Below are 21,253 nucleotides of genomic sequence, written 5' to 3' on the forward strand. Positions count from 1 at the left end.
TTAATACTTGATATCTCAATAAATGGCTGAATTAATGTTTTGTAGGTATATAAACAATACAAAAATCCCTGTCCCAACCCATTACTATGTGGTTCTGACAAGCTGCAAGAATACATCCTATACTCCACTGAACTGTTCAGGGTCCTTGGATGCTTTGTCTTTTATCATTCCTCATCGACCTGACAACACTGAAAGCTGTGCTGTAAGTATAGTTCTGCATTCCTGTGTACCAATGAACTTTGTGAACAGATTCTCATTGGAATCTAGTCATCCAGAGAATCTTTGTGAGTCTGTTAAATTAACTCATTCCCCATGAGCTGAGAATGAGCTGAGAGTTAAAGCAATCACCGGAAGATCAAGGAGCTCCAGGAGAGGTAGCTGGAAACTAATGAGCTGATAGGAAGCAAGGAAGAAGAAAGGAAGGTTTGATAAAAGGACTGGGAAATGCTGTCACCTGAGAAGGGCTGAGAACAGCAGCACAGGCAACAGGGAGATGGGATATCTTTATGGAAGACTGCAGGATAAATTTACTCCAGAAGTATCAGAGCACTTTGAGTGTTATTCCCTTCAGTTGCTAGAAAATTCCTTCAATCATTTATTCCACTTCTATGAGAAATTACACAGCAGACATTTGGATCGATGGTCCTGCAGTTAAAATTCATACTTGAGTTAAATAAAATCTCTGTTTACCAGTAACAGAATAAATCTTATGCCTTGTAGCAAACAAAATAAACTATCTGAGTCTAATATGTATTGTTGAGGCAGCTGAGTGTCTATTCCACAAACTCTGGGTTGCAGAAGGCTCCTTAACTCAGTGTCTATATTGTACAAGTACAGCTGCACAGACTTGAACTGGCCCTCACAGATGGTTTTTATTTATAATTTTGAGCTCATAACTCCAGACAGTGCAAGTTTGCCCTACTTGGCAACAACTTCTGTGTCTCCCCGTTTGTAGTGTGGACAATCCAACTTCCCAGTGAGATCTTTTTAGTAGTTGAGGGTTGACTAATAATTAATGAATTAGGCTTTATACTTTAGAAATTGACTGTCATTTCTAAAATTTAGCAATAAGCCCCAAATATCTTCACACTTTATATTCATCATGTTCTTGCAGTAATATACATTTAACAGATCATTTGCATCAGAAGCAGATACTGTTAATGAAAAAGCAAATTACCATCTGTTTGCAAAAAGCCCTTGTAGTAAAGGAAGAGAAAATAATATTTTTGCTTGATTAGCGGTTACATTTTCATTGTTTTCCCCATCTAACCAGCAACTATTGTTGCTGTCCAGCAATGAAGACTGAGCTCCTGTAAGGACTTTTTTTGGGTTGTCAGGTGCCTGTTGCTTGACTGACCTGAGCAGTGCAGTTAATTTGTACTGTAACTAAAACTGTCCTTATGTGTGTGTTTGAAACGTGACTCATGTATTCTGTAGTTAAAAGTCACACTTGCTATTTCAGCATAATTTTTCTTCTCTGTCACTTTGGAAGTGGAGAGGTGAGTAGAAGAGACATCTATTTGATTCTGTTTAAATGACATCCCTAAAAGCAAGGCTGTAAAGATGCCTAGGAAAGCCTGAAAGAAGTTTAACCAACTGGAGGCCCTTAGTCTGTCAAACCAGGTGAAACACTGGTAACTGCCTAACACTGCCACAGAGCAACAGGCAGCCTTTTATGTGCTTGAACATTGTTCTTGTTTGTTTTGACAGGAAAATAAGACACTTTCTGAATGGGTTGAAGAAAGAGTTCAGGCTCATTCTGCACGTGTTCGGGATGTGGAGTTGCTAACTGGGCTTGACTTTTACCAGGAAAGAAATGAACCCATCTCCGAGATCTTACGGCTAAAGACATTTTTGCCAATATTTGAGACTGAAAGCAACTGATTATCTTTGAAAAAAGTGTCACTGCTTGGAAGAAAGAAAATTTAAATGATTTCAGTTTTTCCCTTGCTAAAGTATTTTTCAAATTTGTGTTTTTCAGTCAAGTGTTTTTTGCCAATAAAATTTGAATAATAACTATGCATAAAATTATCTAAAGTGAATTAAATCGTCGTTGCTGAGCCAGGCTTTCAAAATACAGAATATATATTTATTATGCAAAAACTAATATATGATATTACTATAAAAATACATGACATATGATATAGTATATATAGTAGTAGTAGTGATTAAATAAAAATGCAAAAGGACATATTTTATAGTGCATACACACCAGAATTATACATTTTATATAAAATACTTCTACAATGGAGTTGAAAAATGAAACAGTTTGAGAGGAGTGTGTGTGTTTTTTCCCTTGTGTTTATCAGAAAGGATATGGTTCTCTAACACTAGCATGTCCTGAAATGTTCTGAATTTCTCTGTCTTGCCTATTAATTCCATGAAAACATATTGAGACTCACAAAAGGTTTATATGTAGTGCAAGTGATCATCACTTGTGTTTTCCACTTGGGTTAATTCATTCTGCCAGTAACAAGTGAAGTGACGTTAGAGTAAATGAGCCATATTCCGTACCCTTCAGAAATCTTAAAACAATCTGAACATGAAGAGGTAAAAGAAATGCTCTACACAAAAGAATTTTATCTTGTATTTATTTTTACAATTTTTACAATTTACTTGTATTTGCAATGGTTTCCTAATGCCTGGCAATAGCAAAATTTGATTTATAGGCTCAGTGGGCATTTTAAAGAAACATGTCAAAGTGTGTTTCAATCTATAAAGCTAACTGTGGACTGAAGGAGGTATGTCTGTTTAAGGAAGGAAGCTTTAAACTTCCAGGCTTTTCTGCACAAAATTCCAAACCCACCACAAGACATTTTTTCTCCCCCCAAGTCTTAGATGATCAGTGTATGCCCAGGCACCAGACAGAGTTTAGCTATACTGATCTTAAAATCACTATGTGGGACCAAGCTGAATGTAAAGATTTTTATCTCAGTTAAACCATTACACCATCGTGGAATTGTAGTTCACCACCTTACAATGTTGTGGCATTTAAGTCCGCCCACCTAAAGCAAATTTCTGCTAAACTGCCCCAGTTAAGAACACAACTGGTTTTTCACTGCATGGTAAATCATATCCTAGCTCTAGTAAAAAAAAATCTACACTCTTACTCTGGAAGAGTGGGACAAAAGAACAGTGACTGAATGTGTAAAATGGATTGGGTTTCTTTTACTCTGAAATGCTGAGAAATTCAAAAGTTAAAGTAATAACAAATAGACAATAACACAAAATAAACACACTGTATTTAATTTAAAAACATAATCCTCCTTTGTTAACCGCTCTCCTTTGTCCTGAGATCTAAGAATGTTGTTTCTGAATATTTCAATCTTCTGTTTTCTAGGGGATGTGAGTATAGCTTTCCCAAATTGGTAAGCCCTTTGTTTCCGTATTTTTCAGCCAGTTTTGAAACTCCCGAAGCTGAAGTGGAATAGGCACAAAGTAATCTGCTGACTGTAAAAGCAGATGTTGCCAAGTCTCAGCTCTCAGAGCCACCTTACATGTGAGAATTAAAAATGTAAATTCCATAAAATGTGATTTTCCATAGACCATTATTGAAGCTGAGAAACTGCGTGCTCCTGTAGACATCAGAAGTCTGAACTCTGGAGGACCTTGCTGTTTCCCTCTCTTATGCTTGGGTCCTTTTAAGTTTTGGAGGATTAGAACCAAATCTCTAAGCAGATATAGAAATTTGGTGCTACCTATAACTAATCTTTTCTCTGTAGCAAGGCAGAGTAATAATGAAAGAAAGTAGGCAAGGGAAACAGCCTATCATGCTCCAGAAAAGGCAGACCAAGGAAAAGCTTAACTGATGTTTTTTTAGTAAGTGCTACTATTTCCTAAACACCACACCCTGGCTCTGTGAGACTGTCTATAAAACAAACCTTTTTTGTTCACTTAATATTTATTACAGAGACCGCTGGCTTTTTGTCAGTACCCCCCTGAAGTACCTTCAAAGCTGAGTGCAGACATTGAAGTGGCATAGAATACCCTTTACCTTGGACATGGTCCCTTAAGGGAAATAGTGTCAATGGATATATATAGAAAGGGTTGTTTTTAAAATTACCTCCTGCACTGGTCCTGCAATGTTTGTACATAGGATGGTGGGATTTTTCATATACAACATGTGCAATTGTGTTTGTAAGTACAGATTTTTTTCTATCCTCACTGTGCCATTTCTGTGCAGTGGGGGAGTTACTACCTCTGGGTGAAAAGCTGTCAATAGAGAGGCAGGCAAATCTGTCATGCCTCTGGACCCAAAGTCTTGAGAAAAGTGGAGGCTCAGGAGTGTCCTCTTAGAGCAGCACTTGTCTGTCCCATCACAATTTCCCTGGGGAGGGAGAAGTGAAGACTACTGGAGTGACTTTCCTTACCATAGTCTAAAAGTGGCAGGAAATACAAATCCTTCCCAGACCCTGAAGCATGAACCAAAGGACAGGAGTGTCCTCTGAAGGATGAAAAGTGCTGGGTGGAATTCAACTTAGTATTAGCCAGGGTCAGGGCTTGGGACAGCTATGGGTTTGACGTCAACCAGACTTGAAGCAGGAGAAGTGCCAAGGACACCAATTGCTTATGAATATACATTAAGGAGACTTGGCAGCTGATGTGTCCCACAAACCAACCTGCTCACTGTCCAGGAAGCTCAGCCACAGCCTGCTTTGCCTGTAATGGTTGGGAGTTGAGAGAAGAGTGAGTGCTTCCTAAGACTGGCTGCAGAGAAGTGCATTTCTCCAGGTCGTATCCTATGTGATAGAAACATGGCTGGGAGGAAGTGTACTTCGGCTTTCCAGAGGCTTTCCAAGGAAAGACAAAATTGCTGAGCTTTCTAGCTTGCCTCTTATCAGTGAGTCAGATTGTTGCCTAACAGATGGAACAACTCCCTAAAGGGATGTGTGGCTTTGCACGAGACGAAGGACTGTACAGAGTGGTGTTACAAGCCAAGAGGCAGGGCAGCCTCATCTGGGCAGGTGGGGGGCACAGTCTTTCCTTCCTACCAAAGAAGAGGCTCAGCTAATCTGACATTTGGCAGTAAGGATTCCATTTCTCTGCCTGGTCATACCTCAACAACAGATCCCAGAATCACAGTTACAGTGACAGCAGGAGATGATTTAGAAACCACTCTCTCAGGAAGGCCATGGCTGGACAAGAGAATTTTGACCACTTTGTGATTTCAGTGGGATCAGCAGTTCACAAACAGATTTTCCAACCATAATAAATCCAGCTGTGCTTACAAAGCACACAGAAAAGGCAACTGAGTTAAAAATGTTGCATGACTGTCTGTGGTGCCATAGCTGAAATAAAAATGAGGTCTACATCTGGGTCCACATTTTGATGGGGGCATGAGCCAAAGTTAAGTTCTGTAAATTCCTTAAATCAAACCCCCCAGTTTTTCTTCCCCTCATTCTGTCCTTTCAGTTACCTGTGTTCTTCTAAACCAGCTCCAGAAAGGATATCCACAGTAATTCAGGAGGATCTCTGAATGCCTACAAGGTCTAGTTATAGGGCAAGTTGGGGGCAAAACCTGAAGAGACCTGTATGTAACTTGAAGGTTAGTCTAGATGCATTTTACAGATCACTGCAAACATAGTGGATCTTAACAAACCAAAGCTTCTTTCTTATGTTTAAGTTGAATCTCCTGTATTTCAGTTTGTGTCCATTGCCTCTTGTCATGTCACTGGGTACCCCTGAGAATAGCCAGCCTCCATCCTCTTTGCACTCTCCCTTGTACTCTTCATACACCTTGATAAGACCCACCCTGGGTCTTCTCTTCTCCAGGATGGCCAGTTCCAGCTCTCTCCCCCAGGGACTCCCAGTCTCTTTTCTTGTAGAAAAGATAAGCCAGTACTTTAATTACTGTGGTAGCCCTTCAGTGGACTTTCTCTAGTAAGTCTGCACTGAGCTCCTGTACTGAGGAGCACAGAACTGAACCCAGAACTTCAGGTGTGGCACCACCAGTGATGAGTAGAGGTGAAGGATCATTTCTCTTGACCTGCAACATGCCTCCCAATACAGCCCAGAGTATCACTGGCCTTCCTTGCCCCAAGGGTACATTGCTGGCTTGTGTTCAACTTAGTGCCTGAGGATCCCCATGTCCTTTTCTGCTGGGCTGCTTTCCCATCTGGATGGCCCCCAGCATATGCTGGTGTCTGGAGCTGGGTACTCAGACTCAGAGCTCTGCACTTCCCCTTGCTGAACTTCATGAGGTTCCTGTCAGCACGTTTCTCCAGCCTGTTGAGGTGTCTCTGAATGCAGCATGACCCTCTGGTGTTACCAGTCACTCCCCCCAGTTTGGTGTCATCAGCAAACTTGCTGAGGGCACACTCTGACCCATCTGATATGTTGGACACTTCTGGAGGCATTATAGGCCTCTAGTGACTACTCAGCAATGGGAACGCCTCAAGGGTCCAAGGCTAAGATCTGTGCTTTTTCAGGAATGCTTTTTGAAGACAGTGGATTTTATATATTGCTCTGATTTTTTTCTTAGTGGCAGAATGCCAGCCTGTTATTCTTTAGGCAGAATAAAAGTTTTCTTGTATTCCTGCAGTTCAGATATGTCAGACTTTTTTGTATGAGCAGATTAACACCCATCAGCACAGATGAAAGCTGTGTCAGTCAACTGTAAACATAAAAAACTCAATTTGATCAACCAAAAAAAACCTTCTAATAACATCTATGGAAACTAACAATCTTTCTGTCCTCCTCTTATTATCACATACAGGTCATACCACAGAATTCTCTCTCGAATCTCAGGAGTAACCAGCTCTCCCAGGGAAGAAGGAGGATTTATGGAGAATTGCTGAGAAAAAGCATTTTGGAAAAGAAAGCTCTGTTTGCTTTTCAGGCAAGCTAGTGAATGTAATTTCCATAGATTCAGCTGTGCTGGTTTGGACTTTTTTCCTCATTCTTGTTTATTGTCAGGGGAAAAGCTGACGGAATTGTGTCTAGCTACCAAAACTACATCTGTGAATACCATTTCTATCGTCTCTAGAACATTTGAAATATATTGCCAAGAATGCAAAACATGATTCAGAAATGATACTAAGTTTTAATTTCTCATGATGAATTTTTCCTTCATTTTAGGGAAAAGGATGCCTTTTCTGCATCTGGGAACACACTTTCATGAAGTAGCATATTCCAAAGAGGTTAGTTTGCAGTCCTCCTTTACACTCTTCCCCAAGGGGCATCGTCTGCATCTTCTCATGTAACTAGTTTATATTCTTTTTAACTTTGTTCAGATTACAGATGCTGGATATCTCCCTAGCACCGTTAAGCAGTCTTCACTTGCAAAGAGGAAGAAGGTCAAAAAACAAACCACTGTCTGAATGCAGAAAAAAACAGAGTATTGAAATTTTTTGTTCCTTGGTGTTTTTAAAAGCTTAACTGCAGACCCATGGGAAAGGTGAATTCAAGCTGTTGCTTACTCTAATTCTTTCCACAGAATGAGAGATCTTGCCTCACTTCCTTTACTCAGTTATGAGTTAGATTGCATTTTATGTGGTATGCAATTCAGTCTTATGAGTAGTACAAAGTTTTGGAAGCAGTTTGGCTGCATAGGCTAAGGAAACACATATGATATGAGCTTGTATTTGCTTCAGTAAATTTTAATTTTGTTACAGCAAATTTTAATTTGTGAACATCTCCAAGAATTTTCAGGTGCTGTTTGGTGTATCAAACTTGCTTTTGGTGGTTTGGCAGTTGTTTTGCTTTTGGTGGAAATAATTCCCTGTAATCTTGATTCCTAAAGGTAGTGTCAGACAGAGTGACAACAAACAGGATGCTGTCTGGTGGGAAAGGAGATGGCAGGGAGGCATGTTTCTAAAAGGACTGGTAATGTTTCCTTAGGAAAATGTGGGCTGTGGAGGACACAAGGACTGGTCAGTGACTTCTCCTTGTAGTTGACCTACAATATTGGGTAGAAAGAAACCGCCGAAGTTCCTGTTTTTCTGTGTAGCGTGTTACTGGCTGTGTCTGCTGTCTAACATCTTTCCCATGGTTCCTGCTCATCATTTCTCTTACTCCAATGTGTGTTTTTGTCTATTCCCAGCCCCAGTCATGTTTCTCCCCATCATCTGTGTCTCAGTGTGATCTTTGCCTTCTCCAGCTGTTGCCACTTGCAAGGAAAGAAGTCTCAACTCCTTTCTCCAGCTTGGCCCTTAGCTTATGGCTCCACTTCTTCCTTTGCCAACCACGCTTCCAAAACCATTAATTTGGAATAAAGTCAGTATGTGAACTAGCTTCATGCTCAGTCTTTGGGACTGTGATCACTGCTACCCATGCTTTCTCAGACCAGAAATCATATTGCTTCTGTAACTTGGGATTTTCAGAAAGTTTAGTGTAGAGGTGATGAATTTAGTTATTGAAATCACATAGCTTCTGACAAAGGAATGGAATGAGCTATGGGAAGCCCAGAAAAAAGCATTTTTCCATTACAAAAAACTTTAACATTTATGATAACATGAATGGCATCATAACTGTTCTCTGAGGTACAGATTTAATTTAATGTACTTGTGTAAAGACCCTTAGATAGAAAGTTTCTGTAGGTCTGAATACCTGTGTTTGAGAACTTTTAAGTAAACACCATTGCATGTGAAATGCTGCAGAACCATATGGGTTACAGAAGTTTATATAGTTTTTCTTTTAATGTATTCCTCACAAGGAAAATGCTTACGAGAAATAATCCAGCAGAAAGGTTATCAGTGGTACTGCCAACTGTTCTATTATTAAAAGCTACCAAGTATTACCAAAAAAAGTGCATAAAAGAAATGTGAAAGCTTTATATAGAAATAAAAATACAATAAAATATTTTTGTATCTCACATAATAAGCACTCTATATTCCAAAATGCAGGGAGAAATTGCTACCTGCTGTTAGTGCAGTTATGGAAAGTTCCCTCTTTCCCAGTTATGAATAACCTAACACAACCTTCAGCACAGTGCTGCAATATTGCTAGACAAATTTGCTGACTGATTGCTGTAAAAAATGGCACCTTTTGAAACACAATTGATACATGACATAAAGTCGAAAGAAAATCTGAATAACAGGAACTTTATGAAACCCACTGTAAGAGAGATTATACTTCTTCATAGGAATTGATTTTCTATTTCCTATTACATGTTTCTCTACTGTGATTAATGCAGAATAACTGCACTGCAAAATAGCACTGAACAAAGTTTGTTCTGGCTGAAGCTTCTGCTTTATGAATCACTGAATCCACAGTCTACTTCTTGTCCAACCAAGCTGCACAGCTATTCTGGACAGCTATAGCATGGGATAATGACATATGGGACATGACACATCAGTGTCTTGTTTATGCTCAAGGTTTTTCCTGTGTGACATCTTGGTTTGTTTACTGAGGTTTGAGGTTAAACTGAAGAAAACTGTGATTTCCTCCTGGTCTCTGATAATCCATTTGCTTTTTAACTGCTCAGTGTCCTTTGTGAACTACTGTCAACTTCTCATTGCTTTGAATGCAAATGAGGTGTTCCAGGTGTATGTATGGCCACAAGGGCTTGGCTGCACTGAGGAACTGTGGTGATAGCCTAGTGGGCAAGTAGAGGAGAGGAAATAAAGAATGGCATAATTTCTTCTTCAGATACTAATTCTGAATGGTTTCACATATATCTACTTATGGGTTTGGCCAGCTCAGACCAGGGGACACAAAGATTTTGTGTACCTGGAATGATAATCAGTGGCAGTGAAACTTCCAATAAAGTGGTTTTAGTCATCCTGAAGCCTTTACAGAGTGCACACAGGGCTTCAGAAGACTGTTATATAACAGTAATCTTGCTTCAAAGTGAAAAAGGGTGTGGCTGCCACTGGCGACACCTCCTATCCTGGATTGCCAGTAGTCAGAAGCTAAACAGCTTGACAAATAGTGATTCACATGGCCTTCAAAGGTGGTTCTTGGAGGTAGAAAAGAGTCGAGCTCATGTAAGGCTGGCAAATGCACATTGATGATAAATTTCTGTTGGTTTTTAGTACAAAAAAGGGGCTCCAAAATATAAGGGAGCATTGTAATTCCAGTTAGGTGTGAGATGATTTCTTTTTGAAGCAAAAGCAAAGGAAGGCTCTGATATCATATGGAAAATTAAATCCCTATATGATTACCTACTTTAATCACTTCACAAACAATGAGAGATTTTAAAATATTTTCTTCTTTAGCAGAGCAAACCCAGAACCTGAGCGGAGATAAACCACTCTTTCTAGCTGTATTCCTTGGAGCAATAATGAACAGCAGAGAAAGAAAATAAAGAGTCATTTATAGTATAGAAAAATCTTAGCACCAAGTAATTATAACGACACATAAATTTGCCAGCAGTAGATTCCAACTGGAAATCAGGAGACAGATTGTCACCAGTAAGCTTCTGGACCAGCTATTCTATGACAATTGCAAGGGATGAACAGAAATACTTTAAGGTAAAGAGCTTGGTCAACCTCTGAATCATCCTGAATTACACAGTTACCCATGAGAGCAGGCAACTGCCTCAATGACTCAGCTGGGTCTGTGTTCTTTGCTTCCGTGAATAACGATTAAGTGAAAGAAAAAAAGGGGCATTTTAACTTCAGAAAGGTAATGCAAGACCTGTTTGATTGAGACAGCGATTAAAGATGTTTAACAGAGATTAACATCTCAAGTCCTTGTCAACCAGTAACTTGAGAAACTTGCCTGGGTTTTTGCAATTTAAATAAAAGATATCTGTGCCGCCAGGATTTGTATGAGCCCTGCTGGTGCTGCCATTTCATCAGTCCTAGCTCATGCTCTGCTTTGCTTGCTTGTGAATCATATTCCTGAACATGTGGATAGGAAAACCATATTTCCTACTTGCTTTACTTCCAGCTGTGTTTGTGAGGTTGGGAAGAATGACAAGAGATGTCATGCTGAGCTGGAAAATGTCTGTACAAAGTGCTTTTGACTAGCTAGGGGGGAAAGGGCATGGATAGAGCTGGTCAGAAAAAGCTTAATAAAACTTATTTGGGTTTTGGTGGTTTTTTGGTGTTGGATTTTTTTTTTTTTTTTGGATGAATTTGTCAGATCCATGAAATTAAATAATAATTTTGTACAGTCTGAATTTGCTTTCAGTGGTGTCCCAATACAGCCTTGTCAGCCAAACAATTTTCAGAACAAGGTTAGATGCCAATGCATCATCACCATGACTTTTCCTTTCAGGCTTCTCCTGAGCTGACAAACAACCTGAACTCAGTGAATCCTGGCTGACAGCCATATTGCTGCATGGCCTGCTGAGGTGACAAAATCCAGAGCTGGAGCAGCTTGCAGGCATGAACTTGATGCCAGATTTTGTACAACTTGAGTGAGTGTCTTAGTAACCAATCTGCTATTTGTTTTGTTGTTTTTCTGTCTGATGGATCTCCAAACCTGAAAGATGGCTCTGACCTGGTGCAGAATGTGAGAAGTTTTGAAGTCCTAAAAATTCCCTGAGGGCAGGAAATTTTTTCCAGCACAGCATTTCTGCCATGACTCTCCTCTTCAGCACATCCAAAACTCACGCTGTTGTCCTTGCTTGCTTTGCCAAAATCCTATTCCAACTCCTCATAAGAAAAAGATACATGAATTTTTGTTGGAACATATACAGAGACTGGGGCAAGGCAGCCTGGCTAAAAGGAGAGCAAGCACATGATGGAGGATGTGGCTTGCTCAGAAACTTTCATGTCAGAGAAGCTGCCTTGCAGGTCATTTCTATTTATATCTACTGAGAGCAGTCAGAAGACAGAGAAGAACTGCAAGAGCCCAAAGGCAATTAAATGTATTAAATTTCCTAGATGCAAGATATGATGACTGAGTGACTGTAAAGTGACCATCATAATAGCTGGGTCCCTACATCTTTTGTTATTTTGTATGCAGCATGCAGCAGTTGATCATTATTCATCAGTATCATTATTTTATTAGTGACAGAAAACTATTTAACTCTTACCCTAAAACGCTGGACAGTGAAAAGGCCTGCCTGTTTTATCATTTGCAGACTTCCAGAGTAGTAGAAAAAAATATTCTACCTTTCTGATCACCTTTTATTTATCTAGGGGGTACACAATGCATAAGATAAACACCAATTGCTGATATATAACTTCAGAAAAAAGATCAGCGGGAAATTTTTTTATATGCTTGAGCTGATGCATGAGGTAAACTGATAGGCTGGGACTTTGGATTTTTATACCATAAAGAGGAAGAATGAGCAAATTTACTGCCTTGTTACTCTAAATTCTTTTCATGTAAACTGTGCAAATATTCAGTATTTATGTAGGTTCATAGGGTACAATCAATGCTTCCTTATCTTTATATATTCTTCATATAAAACTTGAAAAAAGATTGATGTGTGGCATATACTTTGAGGTTTTAAGCTGGCATATGGAAAGAAGTATTGTAATATCTTCCTTGCATCCTCAAAACTCATTCCATTAATATCTATCTTCCAATAATTAGTGGAGACTCTGAAAAATAAAAATGCTTGCTAACATGTAGGCTTTTGTAAACAAAGTACAGGTTGGATGGAGTACAAGGGCAATAGCACTGCTGGGACTGCCCATCAGTGTTTGGGATTCATCCCACCTTATTACCCAGTGCCAGCTGATTAGTTCTTTTTTGGAACTGGTAGTTGGGGTAAGATACCGGGTCACAGTAGGAGCCCCAGATGTTGGTCCTGGATGAGTCAGCCTCCTTATCAGGTTGGTCTTCCTGATTGATCTCAGGTTGTTGAGTTGGATTTCCTCCTGAGAGACACAGAAAGTGAGGGGCTTGGGGCTCCTGTACATTGTGCTAGTAAAGAGGCCTGTTACAAAAGCTGGAGGAAATGTCTCTCTGAGGTATCAGGCAAAGAAACTATGACTTCTTGTCTACATGGAGAAATAATCTGTGTTGTTTCTGTGGAAAAGTTAATCTGCATTTACTGACTCCTTTTAGACACTCCCATTGCTCTCTAAGAATGCCAGGAAGAACATGGAGCTATGCCCACAGTTTTCTTGTTTCATAATTCTTTGTACATGATCTGAAAGCCCATGGGACATAGTGGATTGCTAAATCAGAAGAATATGAGCAATGACTTCTGACTCTCAATTAAAGCACATCATTACTTCATCTTGAGGAATTGATTGCCCTATCCCTCTTCTCCATGGAAAGCAATGAAAAATATACTCTTGACCTCTTTCTAAATAGGCTAGATTAAAACCAGATTTTGAATTTCAAAATATAAATTCTCATCTAGCTCTTTGTTTAGCAGTTCTAACTGTGCGTCACAGGCCTTCACTATGAGCCAACCTGCTGTCAGTGAAAGCTACAGTGATTATCAACACTAAACATTTCTAACAGTGTAACTAACAGAGAAGTGCCTTAGCACAAATGCTGTGCCATGTTCAAAATGCCAGCAGTCACCGCTGTTCGTGTGCTTCCTCTGCAATTTACCCGGCAGCTCAGAAGATAAGAGTAACTTTCAGGGTAACTAATCTCAACAACCCCATGGTTAGTTAACACCCTGAAAGAGTTACAGACAGATACTTTCCGAAGACAAGCAATTCTTCAGAAACAAACTGATTTACCAACAACTTGTGAACTGTGTTTTTTAACATATTTAGTATGTAGAGCTCTTGCAACTTTCCGTGAAAAATGAACCCCAGACAAAAATAAACATAAACTAAAACCACACCATGTTTCTTTCTGGGGTGAGGATAAAATGACTTTTAGACACTACTAACATCCTAGTTGAGTCAATTCAATCTCCCTAAAGTCAAATACATAGTTTGGTTTGGTTGAACGTATTAGTTTTTAAATGATGACGGTCTAAAGAAATCCTACAAAAGCTGATGAAAAAATTGGGGCTTTTTTTCTTCATACTTCTTAAAACAACATGAAGAGAGCACTTATTTAAAAAATTAGCATTTAAGCTTTGCTCTGGAGGAGTTGTTTGTCAGGTAAATTTCATACATCTGCCTTTTGAGATATTTTCCTTTTTTCCAGCTTCAAAGTCCTAGCAGGAAGAGCTCATATGAGAAGGTAACACTCTGTCTGCATTACCTACAGTGCATATCCTACAGCAAATGATGCTTAGCCAAGATTTGCTCTCTCATAAGTGATGGACTACTGAGAAACTGGGGACAAACAAGTTTCACCAAGGAAAGCAAATATGGAAAGAGCAAACCTGTCTCGGACATCTCAAGATAATCTGGCTGTGGCATGTCCACGTAGGGGAATCATTGATTTAGTTTAATGTAGACATTTGAAAAAAAAGTTTGTTAACACACTTGACATAAATGAGTTGGGAACTTTATAAAGGATACTTAACTCTACTCCTCAGAAGACTAATTTGCAAATTAAGCTGAAACAAAGAGTGGATTGAGTAGTGAATGGGCTAAGAGCCTGCTGCTTGAAATAGCCTGTGCTGTCTTCAGGTCAGCAGAGGAGCGGCTGCTGTGTTTATTAAACACCCGGTTTTTGTTATCCTGCTTCCTGAATAGATGGAGGAGTAATGCCTTCCACTTCTCTTATGGGCTACAGGAAGGTGTGAAAGGAGAATAGTAGAGACTGGAATGTTATGTTTTTAGTATTCCTTTATACTAATTGTGGGGTCAGTATTGACCATATGTCCCTTTAGGACTGGTTTAGCACATGTTTCCTAGATGGGAACTGTCAGCCTCACCTGTAGTTTTCAGTTCTCTTTGTCCACCAGCAATATTGTGACTCTTAAAAACATATTCAAATTCTGCTCTGAAAGTAGAGCAATGGGTTGAGTTTCAATGGCAAGAAGAATATGGGCAATGACTTCTTACTCTCAGTTAAAGCACGTTGTTACTTCATCTTAAGGAGTTGGCTACCCTACCCCTTGTGATCTTCGGGGCTGCTGAAGATCATGTCTGGGGTATGTTGCACAGACCTTGTATCAAAGCTGGAAGAATGCACTACCTGGTATTCTCCACAGTCAGAAATAGCTGTACTTCCCGACACCTAGGTCCAGTGAATCTCTAGACAGTCTTTTAATGATGCCTGGGTCAGGCATAAAAAGCCCAGGCCATAAAGTAGCAGGGATTCAGCAGTAGGCACCCTGCTAGAGACATAATGCAGATTCTCCAAAAGTATTTATTCAAGCATGCATTGTTTCCTTTTCTTGATGGGCTTCTTGCCTGGGACATGTCCCAGAAAATGATTTCATTTTATGACTCTGGAGCAGCTTTTCCAGAAGCAATTGTTCATGTTCTATTATGTTTATAAATATTTCTAAATATCTGATTTCATAAATGCAGAGGGGGCAGATAATGGAGCCCAAAAGAATAATACTAAAATATTCTCCCAGAGTTTCCCTGGATATTTTTTTGCCATGAGATCCCAAGAGGAAGCAGCACAGGTTAGCTGAGTGACAAAGGAGAGCTGAAGACTCCATGTTTGAGGGAGTACTGGTGAGATCAGGTGCTGGTTACACCCACTCACATTGTTTGGAGTTGGGAGCGTGAACATTTCCTATCACAAGACCATGTTCAGCTGCTTGGTGCATTCTTCTGCATGTGCATCAAGTCAGAAGAAGCACAGAAGCAGAATGGGTGAGCAAGAGATGTGTGCCAGTGAGCAGCTCGGGCACAGGCTGACTTGGAAGTGCAAGGAGAAGTGTTTATTTCTGACAGCTAACAACATGTAAGACTCGAATGTTAGATAATTCCATTGGAAAAGTTGGTCTCCCTGAGAAAACATTATTCTAGTCAGCTTTCTTAGAGATTATTAGCTTTAAAATTCATGGTTTATTTAAAATTTATGTAAAGATGTTACTCTTAAACAGTGTTTAAGCTTTCAAAAGTGTTTGCGCAGAGAACTCTCAGGATTGCAAAACCATCTGTCCAGTGAAGGCTGTGATGGTCAAATCTTCAGAAACATGGAGTGCTTACTGGTAAATACCACAACTATTCAAGTTACTTGGAAGCTTTATGGATGTCCCTTTTATGGAGAGGAAATTTGATCCAAACAACAAAATGTTTTCATTAGGTGTTTTGTTCTACTGAATTGGATCATCTGCTAAACTTGCAATGCTTGCACACAGGACACTAAAATTCAGATGGATGAGAATTAGCATCTACACCACTAAAAAACAAAGATAAAACTTCCCTTTCTTTCCGTCCAGGTACTCCCCTCCGTCCTTCCCTTCCTCCCTCCCCTTCGAGATAAATTTGGGTTTTATCTCTTGAGTTTTCCAGCTGGCATTAACATTATACTTGTCAAGTATAACATTAATGTTAATAATGTTAATATTAATGTTGACAGTGTTAAATTCTCATCTTATACCTTCATTTTTATTTTTTTAAGAACATATGGTTTTTCTCTTATTACCCCTACATGTAGTATTTTAATTTTGTGTATTGAGTAATAGAATATTTTAAAATACCAGGTGTTTCCTTAAATGTGCAACAAGTTCCTGGATCATTTGTGGTTTGCTGAAACACCGGAAGAAGCAACTTTCATTGTGAAAATCACAAACTTTTTTTTCCATGCTAATTCAGTGCAGCCTGACTTAAAGCATAATTCCAGGTATTTTTTAGCAGTAAAGATTTCTTCCAGAATCTTGTTTTGATGATATTTTAGTATCTTCAAAGGAAATAGGTTTTGTTCCAGCAATGAAATAAAAACTTGGCATTCCATGCACTTGTTTCCAGTAAGAAGGTAGTGAATGCCAATGCTTGTAAGCTGTTGAAAAGGACACATGCAGCAACTGAATGGTAAAGCTACTATACAGGACATGGAACTTCCTCAAATTACATCAACCTACATATTTTATATGGTGACAACAGGATTCTAAAATTTAAGGAGGTGCTGCTTCACCAAAAGTTAGAATGCAAAATTTTGTACTACAGCATGGGGTAGATTGTAAAAACATGTATGTCTTCAAAAAGTGGTTAGACATGATAAAAAATTATCCTAAACAGTATTTAGCAGGAGACTTTCCCTCTGGCTCAAAAATCTTCTCAGCTTCAGGTCTTTGACCTCTGTTCATCCTAATTTAATAGAGCAGTTGTTGTACTTCCAGGGGTGAAATAAAAGTGGATTTCAAAACTGTTTATATGATTTAGAATATAAATTCGTATGCAGATGCCGGATGCCCATTGATAAGTTCCTTATGCTTTTTTTTCAAATCTCTGCTCCCAACTGACCATGTATTTTAAAAGTTTCTTTTCTTCCCATCCTGGTTTGCGTTGAATCTTGTTCACGTCAAGATGTCAAAAATCAATGAGAGGTAAGGTGATATCTAGTTTAAATCTTAAGACAATATTTAACTTGTGAAAGAGCAATTTATCTTCTTTAAATCACCCTCTAGCTTCAGTGAATGTTACAGTACCTACACTATTGCTTTGCTCTGGACTCCTCCCAGGAGGACTGAATTAACCCTTCAGATCTTCAAGAAACCACTTGGGTATTTACTCTAATACTGTATTCCCCATCCCCCCCCTTTTTTCTTTTGGTGACCAACCTACAACTTTTTCCACTCTAGGTAGCAAGGTGTTCTTCTGCTTGATTGTGCAGACCACTTAGATATGGTGGGCAATTTAGATATTGAAATTGTGTTTGCTAGAGAGATTATGCTGGGAAGAGCATAATGAACATCTGCTTGGGCAGCATTAAAGTATTCAAACATCCTATAGTCTGCTTCCCAAGAAATACTGCCAATATGTTGTCATCACATCAGGATTTTATAGTTTAATTGAGTATAGGCATTTTTTCTAAAATCAAAATTTTATATAGCTTAGAGAGACAGGAAATCACTGTCAAGCAATTATTTCCTATTGCTAAAGGACTTTTCATATTTTTCTTCTACTGTTGCCAGCAATCTAACAACTGTTGTGTTAGCAGTTATTAAATTTCCAACAATATATGCCAAACTAAGACTGAAAGGAGGAACAATTATGCCATTTTTCAATTATACAGGAAATATTAGGTTATCAGTTTATCATCCCCAGATTTTTTTTTTTTTTGGAGACCAGCAAAACAACCAAAAATGGGTAGTTATTTGCAAAAAAAAAAATTCTTTCTGTACTTATTGAAAGGAGCATGTTGGGGAGTAAAATTAACAGATTTTGAAGCAAGTAGTTATGAAGGACTAATTAATTTTTCCTGACAGAGGCATCTTGATGCTAAGCTCAGAACCTGAGACTTGCAAAGTGTGTCTTGAAACTCTGCCTTGCTCTCGTGACTTGGATCTGTGCTGGGTTATATATCGTCTTTTGATGCAAACCCGAAAAACACAGTTCAGTCCACACGGTTTGATACGCCCATAAATGCCATGGGATTTCTGACTTCATCTTAGGCATTACTCCCAGACATAATAAAACAGGTTTGAGATACACCTCCAGTTTCATTTGTTCCTTTTATTAAAGACTTGCATTTTTGTAAAGTTTTAGACACATTTTGAATGCTAAATAAAACTACCCATAAAGACATTACAGAAACTCCCACAACTGCCAATTTTTCAATGATTTCTAGACTAGTTTACAATGCAACTCTCATGCAACAATGTTGGAGAAGTCCTTATAGCAGGAGCTGAGAAACAGCATCAATTAGCTCCTGTAAGGCAGAGTCCAGTGTTACACTGAGCAGCAGTGGTCTTTAATGAGCAGCTTCAGGCTTTCCTGGGGCTCCTGGTTTTCCACGGCTACAGGAATTTTGCTGTGGGTTAGAGGCAATGCAACAGGAAATACTTGCCACAACCACCAACCTCTGGTTTCTATTGCAATGTAAGGGTGAAGCCTCAGCCAGCCTGGAGCTGCTTATCACTGGCAACCTCACAAGATGATGCTCCTCTGCCTGCAAACTCAGTCTGTCCCCCTGCTGTGAGAGCTGCAAGGGCCTCCCAACTCCGGCTGGAGCAAGTGGATTGTCCAATCATGCAACATGGTGCAATTTACAACCTCTGTCACTAACCACAGCTCCTAAGTGGGCCACAGCCACCTTACACAATGGGCCAGATGAGAGTTCTTAGTGTTTCCTCAGGTCTTTCTAAAAACAGATGTTTGGTGGAGATTTTGTCAAGGTAAAAAAATGGTAAGAGAAAACATCACAGGCTGTGACATGCAGCAGCATGGAAAACTTCCTGTGTTTACCTTTTTCTCCTACTACATAATTTATATTTGTTTATCTTTGCTGCAGCCACTAACAGCTGAACAGCAAATTAAAATTGATAATCTCAATGACTCCCTTTACAGATAAGGCCAGAAAACATGAAGCTGGTGTTACTGCTGTTCTCCCTTGACATTTGGTGGGGCAGCTTGATTCAGTTACTGCTTGAGCTGGCAGCTGTGCTTGCTTCCTCAAAAACTTCCTCGGTCTCTGTTGAAATGGCTGCAGCCAATTTTTGGAATTTGGATTTGCAACCTCAGTAATCTCTGCAATTAATTTGTTGCACAATGATGTCTTTTGTCACAGATTTGTTAAAATGGTATTGACTGCTATTTAACAACCTCACCCCAAAGCGATCAAGCATATGTGGATTTTTGAAGGTTTAATATTGGGAGTGTTTTGTCTCTTTCCCCAGTATTCAATAGATTTATTTAGATACATCTGATATATTCAGCATCAAAACTTGGTCCTTTTTGGTTTTCCAGACTCTCTTGTCTATAGCACTTTGACTGACCCTGTCAGTCAGCTCAAATGAGCTTACTTCTCACTGTTAGGTTAATTATTTTCCATGCTGGTTAATTATTTTCCATGCCTAAACTGAAGTACCTTAACTATTTGTATTGTCACAGAAAGAAATGATAAAATTTAGGCTGTTTCATGAATATTTGTACACCGAAGAGTAAGTGTTAATGAATAGTTAATGAATGAACAACTCAGAAGTTAGCTCCAGCTGCAGAATATCCTTTCTTTCTGTGGAAAAAAAAGATACCTTTTTGTCTGCAATGTAGTTATACATAATTTTCATTGAATCATCAGTATACAATATGTGCTATTCAAATTTTTGAGTGGGTGACACTTAGGACAAGAAAGATTTGTTTGACTTATATTTAAAATAAAGAAAAAAAATCTTTCTACATAAAAAACCAAGGAAATGAAAATTGAAATTTTATTTGTAATAAACCTTGTAAACTCTTAATTAATCTTTTTTTTGTTTGTTTGTTTGGAGAGAGAAAGCATTTACTTTTTTGCTAGTGTGACTGGAAATGGAAAAAGAAAAGATTTGAACTTAGAAATGTGATTGCAATATCTTTTCATTTTTATGGAAAAAAAAGAAAAGTGAGCGGCTTACTGCCACTTGTGCTAAATATTAAAGTCACATTCACTGAAAAAAAACCCCCGAAACCAAAACAATTTGACTATGTCAGTTTTTTTGAGAGTTTTAAAATGATTGAGCAATCAGTATTCAGTTTGCAATTTTTAACAGTTCACATGTCAAAATCCTTGAATGCATAGTAAGTCGACAGCTGTTGGAAATGCCACATTAATGGAATAAAGGAGATTTTTAATGTAGGCTTAGTTCTCACGGTTTCTGTTGCTTTTCTCTTTCCTCTGCGACAAAGTGAAACATTAGTGTAGAAATTCTCAGGAGTGCACCGATGGAACCTCATTAGATGACAAGAGGCACGTGGAGGCAGCCCTGCAGTGACCCTCAGCATGCTGTGAGCTGCAGCAGTGCTACAGACCAGCGGTAATGTACACGCAGCACCTCTGCAATTATTTTTAATGGGAAGTTGTACTGACAGCTTGTTCTTGCAACTCAACTGAAATAGAAAGCAGAGCAACAACATTTCAACAGGGATCAAGATCACCTTCAAAGGAAATTTTCATTTCACTGTAGCTATTTTTCAGAAAATATGGATTTTTGTCAGAAACTATGTAAGTGCCACTCCTTTCTGAGTACATTGCCAGTTAAAAAAAATCTGATATAGACTCCTGAAGCCCCAGGAAATAAAACCCACCATCCCATTAGAACTGAAAGTCTAAGCCTAATGTCAACATACAAAACTGTATATAGTATAAAAATGAATTCTAGACAACGAGATACTTTTAGCAATTTTAAGCTTAGGCATACTTTGCAAGCCTTGATACTACTCAGCACTCACAGATCTATTAGAGAAAGGAGGAATGACCTATGCCTGGAGCCAGCCCTGCAGTCAGGACTGTACCTACACACGTGGGGTGAACTGCCCTTCCCCATGGACAGTCAGGGTGTGTACAAACAACTCTCTCTTGCCAAACAAGCAGGGCTGAATTTAGTAGGAATGAATGAGTGGGAAGTGACACCTTGGAGGCAGACAGTGCCAGTCCCAATAAAAGGCCCTGA

The 21,253-nt window shown here is 39.0% G+C and overlaps 1 protein-coding gene across 4 annotated transcripts in view; it reads left to right on the plus strand.

The window, feature by feature from the left end:
- The window catches only part of ENPP3 (ectonucleotide pyrophosphatase/phosphodiesterase 3), a 36,032-nt gene extending 33,926 nt beyond the window's left edge, over positions 1-2,106 (plus strand). For 2 of the 4 annotated variants that reach the window (XM_048297647.1, XM_048297648.1), the window contains 2 exons: positions 46-202; positions 1,711-2,106. In XM_048297647.1, the coding sequence (XP_048153604.1) occupies positions 46-202; positions 1,711-1,884 (331 nt within the window). In that variant the 3' untranslated portion in view covers positions 1,885-2,106. The remainder of the gene's footprint in view (positions 1-45; positions 203-1,710) is intronic. The other 2 variants (XM_048297646.1, XM_048297649.1) reach the window with 2 other exon arrangements.
- The last annotated feature ends 19,147 nt before the right edge of the window (positions 2,107-21,253 follow it).

The sequence above is a fragment of the Corvus hawaiiensis genome, chromosome 3 (genome assembly GCF_020740725.1).
Source record: "Corvus hawaiiensis isolate bCorHaw1 chromosome 3, bCorHaw1.pri.cur, whole genome shotgun sequence".
NCBI lineage: Eukaryota > Metazoa > Chordata > Aves > Passeriformes > Corvidae > Corvus > Corvus hawaiiensis.